General features: G+C 44.5%; 1 protein-coding gene across 1 annotated transcript in view; it reads left to right on the top strand.

Moving 5' to 3' along the window:
* mtr (5-methyltetrahydrofolate-homocysteine methyltransferase) overlaps positions 1–15,106 on the top strand; it is a 49,156-nt gene that overhangs the window by 15,425 nt on the left and 18,625 nt on the right. Inside the window, exons 20-26 of the mRNA XM_079292934.1 lie at positions 392–544; positions 1,540–1,647; positions 2,841–2,941; positions 3,614–3,681; positions 4,584–4,704; positions 6,087–6,168; positions 6,413–6,511. Coding sequence (XP_079149060.1) covers positions 392–544; positions 1,540–1,647; positions 2,841–2,941; positions 3,614–3,681; positions 4,584–4,704; positions 6,087–6,168; positions 6,413–6,511 — 732 coding nt within the window. The remainder of the gene's footprint in view (positions 1–391; positions 545–1,539; positions 1,648–2,840; positions 2,942–3,613; positions 3,682–4,583; positions 4,705–6,086; positions 6,169–6,412; positions 6,512–15,106) is intronic.

The following is a 15,106-nucleotide window of genomic DNA, read 5'->3' as shown; positions in this document are numbered from 1 at the left end:
TACTTTCACTAATACTAGTTACTATTTTCTTCTCATTTGCACAAGTTCAGCTTCCGCAAAGGCCGCGCGACCCTTTAGTGAACTCAGCATGATCATCATCAAAGTCCTACTCTGTTGTGCTCCAACATTCTTGAGAAGATGTAAAAAATAAATGTTTAGAGTTCTGAACAATCACTTCAGAGTGACTTTTCTAGAGTGTTTTATAGGAGCACAGCCGTTTAAAAAGGTTTCGTGTTGTAAGAAGACTGACAGTCGTCAATGGACACCGTTCAGAAATGCTTCAACAAAAAGACCTCTTAATACTATGTTCCACTTGTCTTTCTTTGTTACGAAGTATCAAAACATAATTTGCCCTTGTCTTCTGTAATGCTCCCCGTGTTGCTGCTGCCAGGGAATAGACAAGTATGTGGTGGAGGACGTGGCGGAGTGTCGGGCTCAAGTCGAGCTCTACACGCGGCCCCTTCACATCATCGAGGGCCCCCTGATGAACGGCATGAAGGTGGTGGGGGATCTCTTTGGCGCTGGCAAGATGTTCCTTCCACAGGTAGGGTGGCAACCCAGCCTTCACCCCAAAAACTCAAATGCATTTCCAAAACAATTTCCAATAGTTTCCATTCCATCCGTGGTGCTGTGGTTAGCAGAGGGTTCTGAACATGTTTGTTCTCATGTTCTGGATGAAATGTGCTATAGAATATGAAAACGTCAGTCGTGTTGGTTTGTTCATTTTCTGTTACCTCACAAAACACGTTTTTGGCCATAACTTGAGTATTTATATGGTAATTGTGACAATTTTGGCGAACTGTCTAATGGGATGAAATTATGAAGTGGTGGTATTTTGGCATTAAGGTGTAATCTGATATCTATATAGATATATATGATGTATATTAGGGGTGTAACGGTTCAATACAGCAAGAAAGCAGAAATGACACTATTATGGACCCATAATTTAGTAAACCTTCATGTGTAAGGGTTAATATTAAAGTAAATTAGATGTGTGAGAGAGAGAGAGACCCGCAGCGCTGTAACTAAGTCTGAAAAATAAAACTTCTAAAGCGTTCCATGAAATGTGTGTCTGAGTTCATAGAGGAAGAGCTTAAGTATCAAACACCACCTTTCACTATTAAAGACTACTTTATTACTCTGTCGTATTTTCTGTAACTGTGTGTGTGTGTGTGTGTGTGTGTGTGTGTGTGTGTGTGTGTGTGTGTGTGTGTGTGTGTGTGTGTGTGTGTGTGTGTGTGTGTGTGTGTGTGTGTGTGTGTGTGTGTGTGTGTGTGTGTGGCCCCGCCCTAAAGCATACCCTGCTTTATGGTCTGTGTGACTCTAAATGGTCCATAATGTACTAAATGAACATCATGCTGTATTGAAGAAGACTTGAAACTAGAGATTGAGACATAAACTCATGTTTACTGAGGGAATAAATCAAGAGAGAAGTAGAGTCATTTTCTCATAGACTTCTATACAAATTATAAGACCAATCTATATTTCTATGTTTTGGAGGAAATGGGAATACGACTTTGAGTCCTTGTGTGTTTGCAGGTGATCAAGTCGGCTCGCGTTATGAAGAAGGCGGTGGGCTATCTGATTCCTTTCATGGAGAAGGAGAGGGAGGAGATGATGGCATTGTCTGGGTCAACTGAGGAATTGGTCAGTCTCCACTTAATGAGGATGCATTTGCGCTCATTTTGACCAAGATATTCTCACGAAGATCATGAAGTCTTTTCCCATGAGACCATGTGATGTTACCGTGGTAATTCAACGTAGCATGTATCTGTTGAACCTAGAACAGTTGATTCATTGATGTAGGCTTTAGGGAGGAAGTCCCAAATACCGTACAGGTGCGAACAGCGTTCGGCTGATAGAAGTGTCCGGGCCGAACTCGCGCTTGTGAGTTTGGTTCCACATTATTTGCATCGGTCTACATTCAATATAGAAAAGCGCACACCTTTCCTTTCATGGTTTTCTGTAATAAAGTATAGTTTCCTGTAATATTTAGTTTCATATCCATGGATTGGATTTAGAAGGAGTCTCTTCATCTCCTTCATAAACGGGTTACTAAAGGTCATATGCTCACAGTGTTGGTTGTGTGGAGGGGTTCCTGCCATGTATTTGGTGCTAACAAAGCAAAGATGGAAAATGAATTTGTTTCTTGTTGGCGTTACGACCTGTCAAACAATGACTGCAGAGGCCTCATTCCCGATTCTTAAAGGCACAGTGCAGATGACAACCAACCCAATACCCCGCCCCTCTCCTCACTTTACAAGACTGGTAACATGACCACAGAGTGCAAACCGGTGGTAGTGCCATTACCCGCTCAGAGTCCAGACCATAATAACTCTACTGAAGCAGCAGCAGAAGTCAGAAGGAGGCTGGTGGTACCACGGTGTTGCCCTCTGCGGCTCACGTTACGGAGGTTTCACAAGCGTGTCTGGAAACTACGGTGGCCTTCAGGTGTAACCTAAAAACACGAGTCTCTAGAGCCCGTGTTTGGTTTGTCCGTTCTGGGCTACCGTAGAAACATGGCGGACCCATTCCCTATGTAGATCTGAGGAGCTCATTCTAAGCTAACGGACAGACAACCATTCTTACTTTCAGGTGATTACACACTAATGAAAACATAGTTATGAATATTATATTCCCTTTCTGCTAATAGATCCCCTAAATGCTACATACTGGCTCAGGACATCTGTGCAAATTAAGCTGAAGTAGTTGCAGTGCCTAAAATATGGAGGAAAATGATGAAGAGAGCAGCTTCACGATGAACTACAACTTTAAAACATGGACGCTTTCCATCCTGTTCTCTGGTCCTTCAATCCCTCTGTTTTCTCCTTGGTCTGCAGGATCCCTATCAGGGCACCATAGTGCTGGCTACAGTGAAGGGAGACGTCCATGATATTGGCAAGAACATTGTAGGTGTGGTGCTGGGTTGCAACAACTTCAGGTAAAACTGGTTTACTGCTGAATGTTTACAGTTGCTTCACCATGTCAGACATGCTTTTGGAGCAGACTCAAGTCAGTGTTTCCCACCATTATATAAAATATGTCCCGTCAACCAGCTGAAGAGCAGACAACAATATCTGTGTTTTTTAAACGTTCCCATGTGGTGAAGATGCAACACTCGCTCTCCTGCGAGTAGCAGCCGGAGTAGCTCTCCGGCTGTACAGACAAGTGTGTACAAGTAGCATTAGCAGTGTGGTTTGTTCTGGTGGCACATCTATGATTTAAGGATTCCCTCCACGTGGTGTGTGCTGAGCCGGGGGCTGTCGGGTAACGTTGCCAGCGGCAACAGTGCTGACAGAGCTAACCGTGTTTACCTGAGGGGGAACCCGAGGGTTGGTGCTACGCTTCCATCACGTTATCAGCTGTAACCGCCATGTGAGACAGTGCAGAGCAGCAGCCATTAGCTAGCAGTGGTGCACACACACAGGGACTCACATGCACTAACATGAACGCAGGCCGGACCCACGATGTCAAGAAAACCCAGAGAAGCTCAGATGAACACACAAATAGGGAGAGTAATTCTCTCTGCTCGTCAATGCTCTGAATATTGAAACACTCTTAAGATCCATAGAAGAGAGAAATGAAGAGATCTTGGATGTTTCTTGTCTTTCAGAGTGATAGACCTGGGCGTGATGGTTCCCTGTGATCGGATCCTCAGAGAGGCCGTCACACAGAAAGCAGGTACTGTGGACACTTGAGATTACAGATCGTCAGCCTGCGATGACCACGCAACATCTTTTTACGAATTAGAATTAGCCAAGAAAATGATTTGATTTCATAAGTGTTTTCTTTTAGAAAGGCCCAGAGGGCTGCTGCACTACTGCCTGTGGTTTAAAGTAGGACATGCAGACCCGTTCGGCTCAGCGAAGATACACGTTGCACACCAACGGGTGTAACTTCGCCTCCGCTTTATGAAATCAAGAAGCTCTGATCACTCGTCGATCAAAATGTTAAAAATGCTCATCTAAGTGGCCTCCAGATATGAGCGTACCAGCATTTACACTTTACAGTTCAAGCAGTAGCGAGTGATTACCTAACTTCTTTGGCCTCTAAGGCAATGTAAAAGCTACCGCACCTTCTTGGTGGAGGCCTTACAGGTTGTGTGCAGCTCGCGAGGGGGACTCACTTCACTCTCCTCTGTCCCACAACTCATAGGCATGTTCGGGGAAAGAATCCTTTAGCTGCTTTTTTATTTCCAGGTAATTCTCCTCAGAAGATGCTCGAAGTGATCATCAAAGATACCGCAGTAAAATCCAGAGCTCTTAACCATCCATCAAATAAAACACTGTTCAATGAGTTAAATGTTCATTGTTGACATTCATCCTGACAAGGGAATTATAAGTGATCATTGGCTTTGTGCTCTGTCATGACACTAACACGACAATCATAATGTATTATTTGCTAGCTGATATAATAATAATATTTATATTACTTTCACAAAAAGAAGACCCTGACTTTGCCCTGTAGCCAACGTTCCAAATGAATCCAATGCTTGAGATGATTGTGGCTGTACTGCTTGTGTACTGCTTGTTCTTTCATGACATCAGCAGCATCATGTGGGATGTTCTGCTCTGTTCCTGCAGATATCATTGGCTTGTCTGGTCTCATCACCCCCTCTCTGGATGAGATGATCTACGTTGCCAAAGAGATGGAGAGACTGGGAATAAAAACGCCGCTGCTGATTGGAGGAGCCACCACATCAAAGTAACACAAAGAAACATTCTTCTCCGTCACATTTGTCCAAACGGGGTCGAAGACCAACTCGCTTCTGTTGTGTCTCCGGCTGGCTGTGACATCTATGGCTCTTCATATTTGTGAATAAATGCTTTGCACTTTGAATGATAAACCGCTGGAGATCAGTAACCATTTAAAATACATTTTAGTGACAATTGCGAGTAGGGTTGTCAGGATACCAAAATGATGACTTTGATACGATACCTGCCATAAGTATCACGATACCGATACTTACGATACCATACTTCGATACAATACCACAAATACGATACTGGTATATTTATCTATAATAGTAATAAATAAAACATCTGTACAGTTCCCTTTTTTACCAGCTTGTTCCTGCCCAGCTTTTTGAACACTGAACAAATGGCATTAATATTAGTATTAGCCTACAGCAAGATATTAATGAAAACTACATGGTGCCATGATTGCTGCTGACTCTGCTCCCATCTGTCTGTCTGTGGGAGTGGGGGGGTAAACAATGCTTCATTTACTGCATAGTGAGTTTGATATTTTCACTTCATATTTTATCTTAATTCATGGAATAATTATTTTTCCTTAACTAAAAATAAATTAGCTCACGATCCACCCTCAGGCTCCACCAGCATGGAGCCATTTTGCATGAATTGTGTTTCATTTAGTGCACGTTTGTGTGCATTGTGACCTCATGATCATATAGGTTTGTTGTCAAACTAGGCTAAGGCTGCTCGTGTTAGCTGTATGTAGGTGAGCTTGGGGGTGTTCATGTTTATAATCACGTTTGCTTACCCGTCGTTCTTTGAACTCTTTGAAAAGTTGGGGGTGTCTGTCTGAAAGGTGCTTTGCCGTGTTAGACGTGTTTCCTCACTTTGTCTGTGTGGCTTTGAAACACGTTTCACAGACGGGTCTCTGTAGGTCAGTGGGCTTTCCTACACTGTCTGCAATATAGCCAAAGTACTTCCAGATGATACTTGTGGCATCTTGTTTTCCAACAAGCCGAGGACGGTCGGCAAAAGCTCCTGCATGTCTCCCCTGTGATCACTCGCTGTGAGTAAAAATATGCAAAATCGTATCGTTTTTAACGTACAGGTACCGCGGTACCTTTTTAGTATTGATACACCGTGCAACCCTAATGGCAAGTGACCAGTATTGGTCCTATGATAGTAGAGACCCCCACCATGCTGCTATTGGGGCTGTCCGTGGGTCTGAAGTGAGCCCTGAGACCCCACGTATCTCTCACACTGATCTATATCGATACTCATTGAATTAATAATGGATAGAGTTAAAGTAAGTAGTTATTGTAAGGTGGACTGTAACCTGTTGATGTTATGCAGTGGTCTCTTGGGTCATTTGTGTGTTTTGCATTTTGATAGGACGCATACAGCGGTGAAGATCGCCCCTCGCTATACATCTCCTGCTATCCATGTTCTGGACGCCTCCAGGAGTGTGGTGGTGGTAAGACTGAGCACCCCCCCCAGTCCAGCAGTTCATGAGAAAATATCCAAGAATGCATTGTTAAGAAACCTACAACAATAATGTGTTCCTTTGAAACAGTCGAACAAGGCACCACATTACATTCTGTCTTTCACTGAGGGAAGTGGGAATAGAACTTCTCAATGCAGGGAGTTGATATTAGTTGATGTGAGTCACTACAGTCCCAACGAGTGTGTTTTCTCCTGCTTGTATTCCTGCCTGCCAGTGCTCGCAGCTCCTGGATGAGGCAATGAGGGAGGAGTACTTTGAGGACCTGAAAGTGGAGTATGAAGACATCAGGCAGGAGCACTACGACTCCCTGAAGGTAAGAAAGGCCCGTAAGGTACGCACTAGAGGGGGTTTTACGCCTCTGTCCTGTGACTAATCCACATTAATTAATCCACATTTGCTGCTCTAGTGAGTGTTTGTGGCAGCGGGAGGGTGTGTGTGGGACTGAGTGGCTCATTAAGGGAGATGTAGCAGGCTGTTAACGCACACACACAGTACTCGTTGGTCATCTCTGAGATATGTTCATCAATGACATCGTCTTTACTACATAGTCTCTCGTGGGTGCTGAAATCCAAAGTTCTTCCACAACTATTCTTTAAACCACTCTAATGTTGAAGATGGTCCACTGCACTGGTTCACAACTGGTCTCCTCTTGGGAGCCACATCTTCCCATGGACCCACTTTTACAGAGTTCAAATCACGCAAATGTATTTTTCAAAAACAGATATATGTTCAAAATATACACACCTTTCCATTCCTGCATTCAGAACACATTACTCTCATAAATACTGAGTATGTTGGTTATTGTGCCCGTGTCTTTCTGGGAGGAAGGACGTGTTGGTAGTTCAGTGCGATGTACTTTGAGTGTGATGCACCATGGGAGTTTTTCAGGGCATTTTCATATAGGCTGGCTTACACGTCTGAGTCCAACATAGGATAGCTAAGCATCTCAAAATATTATAATTTATGTATTCATTATTAATACAATATTGTCTGAACCACACACCCTGCAACCCATTCAGTCTGGTTCCGATTGTACCAGCAATATTCAAATATAGCTAATGCAACAAATGTTTCAAATGTATTCATTTTGGGCTGCACGTTTTGCTGTCCCTATTTTTGATATGTTAAATAAGTGGTTGTTACTGATGTAAATCTGTGAAGTGGAGCTTCTTATGACGACCAACACACGTCTGGTGTGAACGGAACACGTTTACTGTCTGAAACTGCAGTTTTACAACTGTTACAGTGAATGGAGCGCGATCATGCACCTGACACATAGGGTTTTCTACTTACATCATCATCATTGTTGTCGCAGACACGTACCATGCTACTTCTTCACAGTAAAAGCACTTCCTGTTTCAGGCTCTTCACAATAAAAGTAAACATGCAACTCAAACAATTTACAACATTCTCCCGCCCGATGAACAGTTGTTCATTACTACTCAGCCCGTTACTTTAACTTATCTCTAATGGATATATCAACTGAACAGGTCTCCTCAACACACTGCCTGTCGAGGTATGAACAGTACAGGAACGAATGAGTCCATCCCTCCCAGGGAACAGTTCTTTATTCCTGCCCATCTTCCAGTTCTGCCTGGGCGTGTTGTCCTCTCCAATCAGGATGACATCTCCCACCTTGAGCATAGAGGGTGTCTGACACTTGTGAGCTGATTTCAAGTCCATCAGGTAGTCCTTTCTCCAGCGGTTCCAAAAGCTGGTTAAGAGTCTCTGCTGGTACCTCCATCTCCGGCCCATGTCCTCTCTGCTCACTTGTACTAGAGTGTCTCTGACTCCAGAATGCATCACTCTCTCATGACAGTCCTGAACAAGTAACTCAGAGTATCTGATCTCTAGGTAGCACCCATGCAGTTATTCTTAATGCCGTTTTTAACCTACTGTACTTCTCCAAGTCCAATAGTGGCTCAGCTTGTTCAGTGCTGGTCAGCTGTACTACAGCCTGAAACTTAGACCTGAGCTCAGTGTTCACCTCATCTTCAACACAGTCCTCATCCATGTCCTTTTCCACATCAGTTGATAGCAGTGAAGCAGGTCCGCTCCACCACAGCTGGCTTTGGATGAGGTTTGACGCTCTGGCCTCTGGTAGGTAAATCAGCAGGATTAGTTTTGCCATTGCAGTGACACCACAACTCTGGATTTGTGAGTCCTTGTATTTCAGTCACTCTGTTGGCCACAAATGGCTTCCACCTTTGTGCTGTGCTGCGTGTCCAATGGAAAACAATCATTGGATCTGTCCACATGTGCAGCTGATTTCTTTCCATGTTGAGTGGCTTGAGGAGATTATTTCCTAACCTCGCTCCAATCAGTGCACCCATGAGTTCCAAGCATGGTAAAGTCATTTTCTTTAGTGGGGCTACTTTAGACTTGGAATCCACAAAGCTTGTTACGACATCTCCTTCCTTGTTCTGTCCTTGCAGATAGGCAACAGCACTGTATGCCTTCTCACTGGCGTCGCAGAAGACGTGCAGTTTGATCTGCGAGTTTGGTCTGATCTTGATCTGGTACCATCTTGGAATGTCCACCAGGTGGAGCTGTGGCAGCTCTGCACACCACTGATCCCATTTTTCAGCCAAGTCTGGGGGAAGCTGCTCGTCCCAACCGATTCCCCTCTCCCATAGTTCTTGAAACAAACACTTTACTCGAGTAGTGAATGGAGTGAGGATCCCGATGGGGTGGAAGACTCTGGCTGATGTCTTTAGCACACTTCTCTTTGTGTTTTCTTTGTCCTTTACAATGTCCAGTAATCCCTTTAAATCAAACACGAAACTGTCTTTCTCTGATCTCCATACCAACCCCAAAACCGTCAGTACATTTACACAAATTGCTGTGTCTGTTGTGTGCTCCACTCCCCTTTCTGTCCACTTGTCTCTCAGGTCTGGTGAATTTGTCACCCATTTGCACAGGTTCATGCCGGCGTGAGACAGAATCTCCTTTGCTGTTGTGGGAACTAGAAGTGCTTCATCCACATCACATGAGCTGGAGATAAAATCATCTACGTAGAGCAGGGGTGTCCAAACTTTTTTCAAAGAGGGCCAAATTTGATAATGTGAAAATGCCCAAGGGCCAACAGTCCCTGCTGACATTATTTTAAACAATACAAGTAGCCTATACATACATTGTTATTTTATCATTTTATTTTCAATGACAGCAAATAGCAATGTAACCAAATGTAAGCATTCATGTATGAACAAATCTCAACAACTATTCTGCCTTTCTTTCACATCTTGAAAGTCAGATAACAAAGAACAAGCCATCTAAAAGCTAATTACATAGGAACCGATCAATATTCTCACCTCAAGACAATCTTAAATATGACTTAGTGAGGGTGATGAAAAGTTGTCTAACATTTAAATTCAACACACATGAAACAGGCTCACGAAAAAAATCAAGTTGTCTCTTTGTATCTGATGATAGCTCTTCAGTGTTACGAGCCAGACAAACATTAGCAAACTCTGTCTTCTTCTCGGGGCAAATGTTTTCTGCTATTTTCACAACACAGTCTTTGATAACCTCACATTCCGTAAAAGGTTTGTCATGTTTAGCAATTACCACGGCCACTCCGCAGCTTACTTTGATGATGTTTTCATGTGAAAGGGACCGCTGCTGTGTGGCCAAGTTATCTTGGAGTTGCTTCACTTTTCTAGCACGGACGCTCTCTGATAGCTTGTTGTAGCATTAGCACGTTTGGTCTCGTAGTGTCTCTTTACATTATATTCCTTAAACAAGGCAACAGTCTCATGACAAATTAGGGAGACACAGTTGTTTCGGTTTTCGGTGAAAAAAATATTGCGATCCCTACCTCTCCTGGAAGCGGCAGCCCTCATTATCGACTTTCCTTTTTTTACTTGCCGTAGCCATGACAGTTCAAGGGTCAGAGCCAATTTCAAACAGCCAGACAGTTACAGAGTGGTGCTGCCACCATGAGGTAAAAATAGGAATTACATGTTGAATTTGTATGATTTATTCATTCCGTTTTGACTGTGCTGGCGGGCCATAAATAATGCATTTTAAGACAGAAGGCGCGGGCCGTATAAAATCTGACCTCGGGCCGTGATTGGCCCGCGGGCCGGACTTTGGACATGCCTGACGTAGAGGGACTCTCTCAGTGCCTCCACTGTCTTAGGCTGTTCCGCTTCATACTGCTTGATATGGTTTCTTATTGTTGCAGCTAACAGGAACGGGCTGGGTGACACTCCAAAAACCACTCTACTCATTCTCATGATGCGCAGCTCATTTTTACAGTCTTTGGTTGGAGGTCCATGTAGCCACAGGAACCTCACAGCATCCTTGTCTCTTTCTGCTAGTTCTATCTGCGAGAAAGCCTTGGTGATGTCTGCTGTAAAGGCTATCTGGTGGAGTCTGAACTTTATCAGCACATCTAACAGATTTGGGTTCAGGTTGGGCCCAGCCAGTAAACAGTCATTAAGGGAGGGGCAACTCTCTTCGTGTGATGATGCATCAAATACAACCCTCAGTTTAGTTGTTACCTTATCTTCTCGAAGAACAGCATGATGTGGCATGTCGTACTTCACAGCCTCAGTTGGCTCTGCCGCTGAGGTGTGTCTCTGGTACATCCTCGCAGATGCCTTGCTGCAGATCATCTTGTATGACATCATTGTACCTTGTGTACAGCGTTGCATCCATGTTCAGTCTCCTCTTGAGGCCTTCAAATCGTCTCCTTGCAACTCTGAAGTTGTTTGGGAGATCTGGTCTGTCAGGTCGCCACGGCAACTCAACTATGTAGCGGCCATCTTTGTTCTTTATAGTCTTCTCAAAGTTCTGAAGAGCTTCTGTTCCTTCTGGGCTCTGGGTTTTTTCATGAACGATGCCCAGTGACTCTACTTCCCAGAAAGCATGTAGTTGTTTGGCTATTTGAGTGTCCTCATCTCGGCAGATGTGCAAGCAAGTGGCATCGGTTACACTGGATGTGGTAACCGGACCCTGCAGAACCCACCCGAAGCTGCTTTCAACGGCTACTAGCGATTCTGTTATTCTCTGAACTTTGCCAGTCACTATTTTCCAGTAATAGTCTGCTCCTATTAACACTGACAGTTCTGGATCCTCAGTGCCCTCTGGTAGAAAGTCAGCAAGTTGAAGACCTTTTCTCTTGAACGTCTCTTGGATAGGTTCGCTGGGGACCTTTATCACAGCCGTGCACAGTTTCCACTGAGGGGTTTCCACTGCTTCAATCTCAATGTTTTGCTGTGTATTCCACACGTTTTCCAGTGACGCTCTGACGTGCAGTGACGGGAGCAGTGGACCCAAAGGTGTGGATGTGCAGCGTCTCTTGCCTGACTACTGGCAGTTTTAGTGCTTTAACGACATCTTCGCAAATGAAGCTTTTCTGGCTACCTCCATCTAACAGGCAGCGTACCATTTTCCTCCCCGCTGGGGCTACTGCCCATGCCTTGGCTGTCTGGAGCAACACTGTGTTCTGAACGTCAGCTCTCGGTTTCACTGTGCTGGACACAGAGGATACCACAGCATCTGTACCACCACTGTCAGCATCTGGCTTAGCTTCACTTTGAGCACAAACTGACTGGTGATGTCTGCGATGGCACAAGGCACACGAAACACCCATGACTGTGCAGAATTTTGCTGTGTTTTGGACCGAGGCACATGTAGCATCTTCCCAGCTTTCTCAGTTTCTCCTTGCGATCAGCCACAGAACTGTGTGGACAGTGTTCGGGTTGGTGGTTGGCACCGTCACAGGACACACAGGTCTGACAAACATTACTTGCTGTGTGCAAAGCCGTTGCTGAAGGCACGTTCCATCTTCTAGGTTTGTTTTCATAAACGGGGTCTGGCTTACCAAATGATCTGTTATTTGGTGGGAAGTCTCTTTGTGTGTTACCTGGTCTGGTGAGATGAAGAGCTCTTTCTCTCTGCTTTGGACTTCATTTTGCAGGAACTGGACGAGCTCAAGCACTTTCCATTCCCCACTGGAGTCTGACTTGCGGGTGTAGTCTAGTGCAATATCTTCTGGTATGAGCTGCAGCAGTACTGGGCATAGCAGGCAGCCATATGTGTCGCTGTGAACCCCTAAGGATTCTAGACTTCGGATCTATATTTCACATTCATCGTACAGGTGTCTGAGAGCTACAACGTCTGATGATCTTTTCACAGGAGCCAAGTCCAGCAGTCTGGACATATGTGCACTTATTACAATGTCCTTTCTTCCAAAACGGCTCTGAAGCAGTTGTACTGGAGGATCATAATTATCATCCGTCATAGTTAGTCCTGCCACAGATCTCGCAGCAGCTCCGGTCAGATAGGATCTCAGGTAAGCGAACTTTTCCCTTTCACACAGTGTGTCGTTGTCGTGGACAGCTGTTTCATATTGTGACCAGAATTCTTGCCACTGGCTTATTTCTCCGCTGTATTTTTCTATCACCAGCTTAGGCAGTTTGACAGTATGCTTATTCAGCGATCTGACTGAACTTGAATTTGCATCGCTCACCTGCACACTCACAGCTTCCTCTGCCCTCTGAATGGATCTTTTGGCGGGTTTTCAATGTGAGGATGCGGTCCTGGTATTCCTGAGCGGTTGCAATCTCTGGCTCAAGCGCATCCGTCTCCGTTCCGTCTTCAATGCCTTTGTCTAAGTCGAATAAACTTTCTTCTCTCGTCGACAATAGTGTTAACAGCTCACGGAGTCTCTCACAGTCTGGCACATCTTCGCTCACCTCTTCTTCAATGTGAGTTAACAGCTTCGTTGTCGAGGTGCGTTTTGTTTTACGCTTCTTTTTCATCCGTTCAAATTGTGTGGCCATCTCTCCAGCTAGCCTTAGCGTTAGCTTCCAACTTCGTCTCAGTTTAAAGTCTCACAGTCTTGACTTCCCGGGTTTCGGCACCAAAATGTTGGGAAGTGGAGCTTCTAATGACGACCAAGACACGTCTGGTGTGAACGGAACACGTTTACTGTCTGAAACTGCAGTATTACAACTGTTACAGTGAACGGAGCGCACTCTTGCACCTGACATATAGGGTTTTCTACTTATCATTGTTGTTGTCGCAGACACGTACCATGCTACTTCTCGCTCTTCACAGTAAAAGCACTTCCTGTTTCAGGCTCTTCACAATAAAAAAGTAAACATGCAACTCAAACAATTTACAACACGCTGTGGCCAATAGCAGTTGTTCGTGTGATAGTTTCAGCACATTGCACAGAGCTAGAACGCCGTGTGTATCTTCCAGTAAACAAAACTTCATCTTGACCTTCTATTGTGTACTAGTGGAGTACTTTGAAGAGTGATCACAAAGGCATCACACAAGTGAACAGGAACACGTGACAGAAGATGGTCTGACTCGATCCATACAGAAAGCGTTTTCAGAAAAGCTTTTTGACGTCCGTCTCACAGAATAGATACACTTCCATTTTATTAAGTGTATCAATCCTCACTCACGCCCTCCGGCTTTTCTCCTAGTCTATTTGTCTCACGTTTAGTGAAGCGTGATCTGAACAGACAGCTGTTTAATCACACAAATATCCAGCTGTGTGTGTTTCTACCGGAGTCGGTGTGGACCGCGTGACAGAGCGCCTCACGTCTCGTCAAACCACCCATTTAAGCTCTTCCTCCCTCTCATCGACTCTTTCATCACTTGACTTTCTTCCCTGAGTCATCAGTGACCAACGGTGACATATACAACTGTCTTCTCTATGCCATCAGTGTTTCTAATGTCCTGCAACTTAGTATGTTCAAATCATTTGGTCACAGAAAGAGAGAAGTTGGAGAAATAGATATTTCCAAACTGCCATGACATACTGAAATGACCCAGACAATCATGCATGCATCACACTTTCACACTGTGCATTGTTCTCCTCCTGTTCTAGACCTACACTGTGCATTGTTCTCCTCCTGTTCTAGACCTACACTGCATTGTTCTCCTCCTGTTCTAGACCTACACTGCATTGTTCTCCTCCTGTTCTAGACATACACTGTGCATTGTTCTCTTCCTGTTCTAGACCTACACTGTGCATTGTTCTCCTCCTGTTCTAGACATACACTGTGCATTGTTCTCTTCCTGTTCTAGATCTACACTGCATTGTTCTCTTCCTGTTCTAGACCTACACTGCATTGTTCTCCTCCTGTTCTAGACCTACACTGTGCATTGTTCTCCTCCTGTTCTAGACCTACACTGCATTGTTCTCTTCCTGTTCTAGACCTATACTGTGCATTGTTCTCCTCCTGTTCTAGACCTACACTGCATTGTTCTCCTCCTGTTCTAGACCTACACTGTGCATTGTTCTCTTCCTGTTCTAGACCTACACTGTGCATTGTTCTCCTCCTGTTCTAGACCTACACTGCATTGTTCTCCTCCTGTTCTAGACCTACACTGTGCATTGTTCTCCTCCTGTTCTAGACCTACACTGTGCATTGTTCTCTTCCTGTTCTAGACCTACACTGTGCATTGTTCTCCTCCTGTTCTAGACATACACTGTGCATTGTTCTCTTCCTGTTCTAGATCTACACTGCATTGTTCTCTTCCTGTTCTAGACCTACACTGTGCATTGTTCTCCTCCTGTTCTAGACATACACTGTGCATTGTTCTCTTCCTGTTCTAGATCTACACTGCATTGTTCTCTTCCTGTTCTAGACCTACACTGCATTGTTCTCCTCCTGTTCTAGACATACACTGTGCATTGTTCTAGACCTACACTGTGCATTGTTCTCCTCCTGTTCTAGACATACGCTGTGCATTGTTCTCCTCCTGTTCTAGACCTACACTGTGCATTGTTCTCCTCCTGTTCTAGACCTACGCTGTACATTGTTCTCTTCCTGTTCTAGACATACACTGTGCATTGTTCTCCTCCTGTTCTAGACATACACTGTGCATTGTTCTCCTCCTGTTCTAGACCTACGCTGTGCATTGTTCTCTTCCTGTTCTA

This window comes from Melanostigma gelatinosum (genome assembly GCF_949748355.1).
Source record: "Melanostigma gelatinosum genome assembly, chromosome: 21".
Lineage (NCBI taxonomy): Eukaryota > Metazoa > Chordata > Actinopteri > Perciformes > Zoarcidae > Melanostigma > Melanostigma gelatinosum.
The sequence above is the reverse complement of the archived record's forward strand: the minus strand, read 5'-3'. Positions and strand labels throughout refer to the sequence as shown.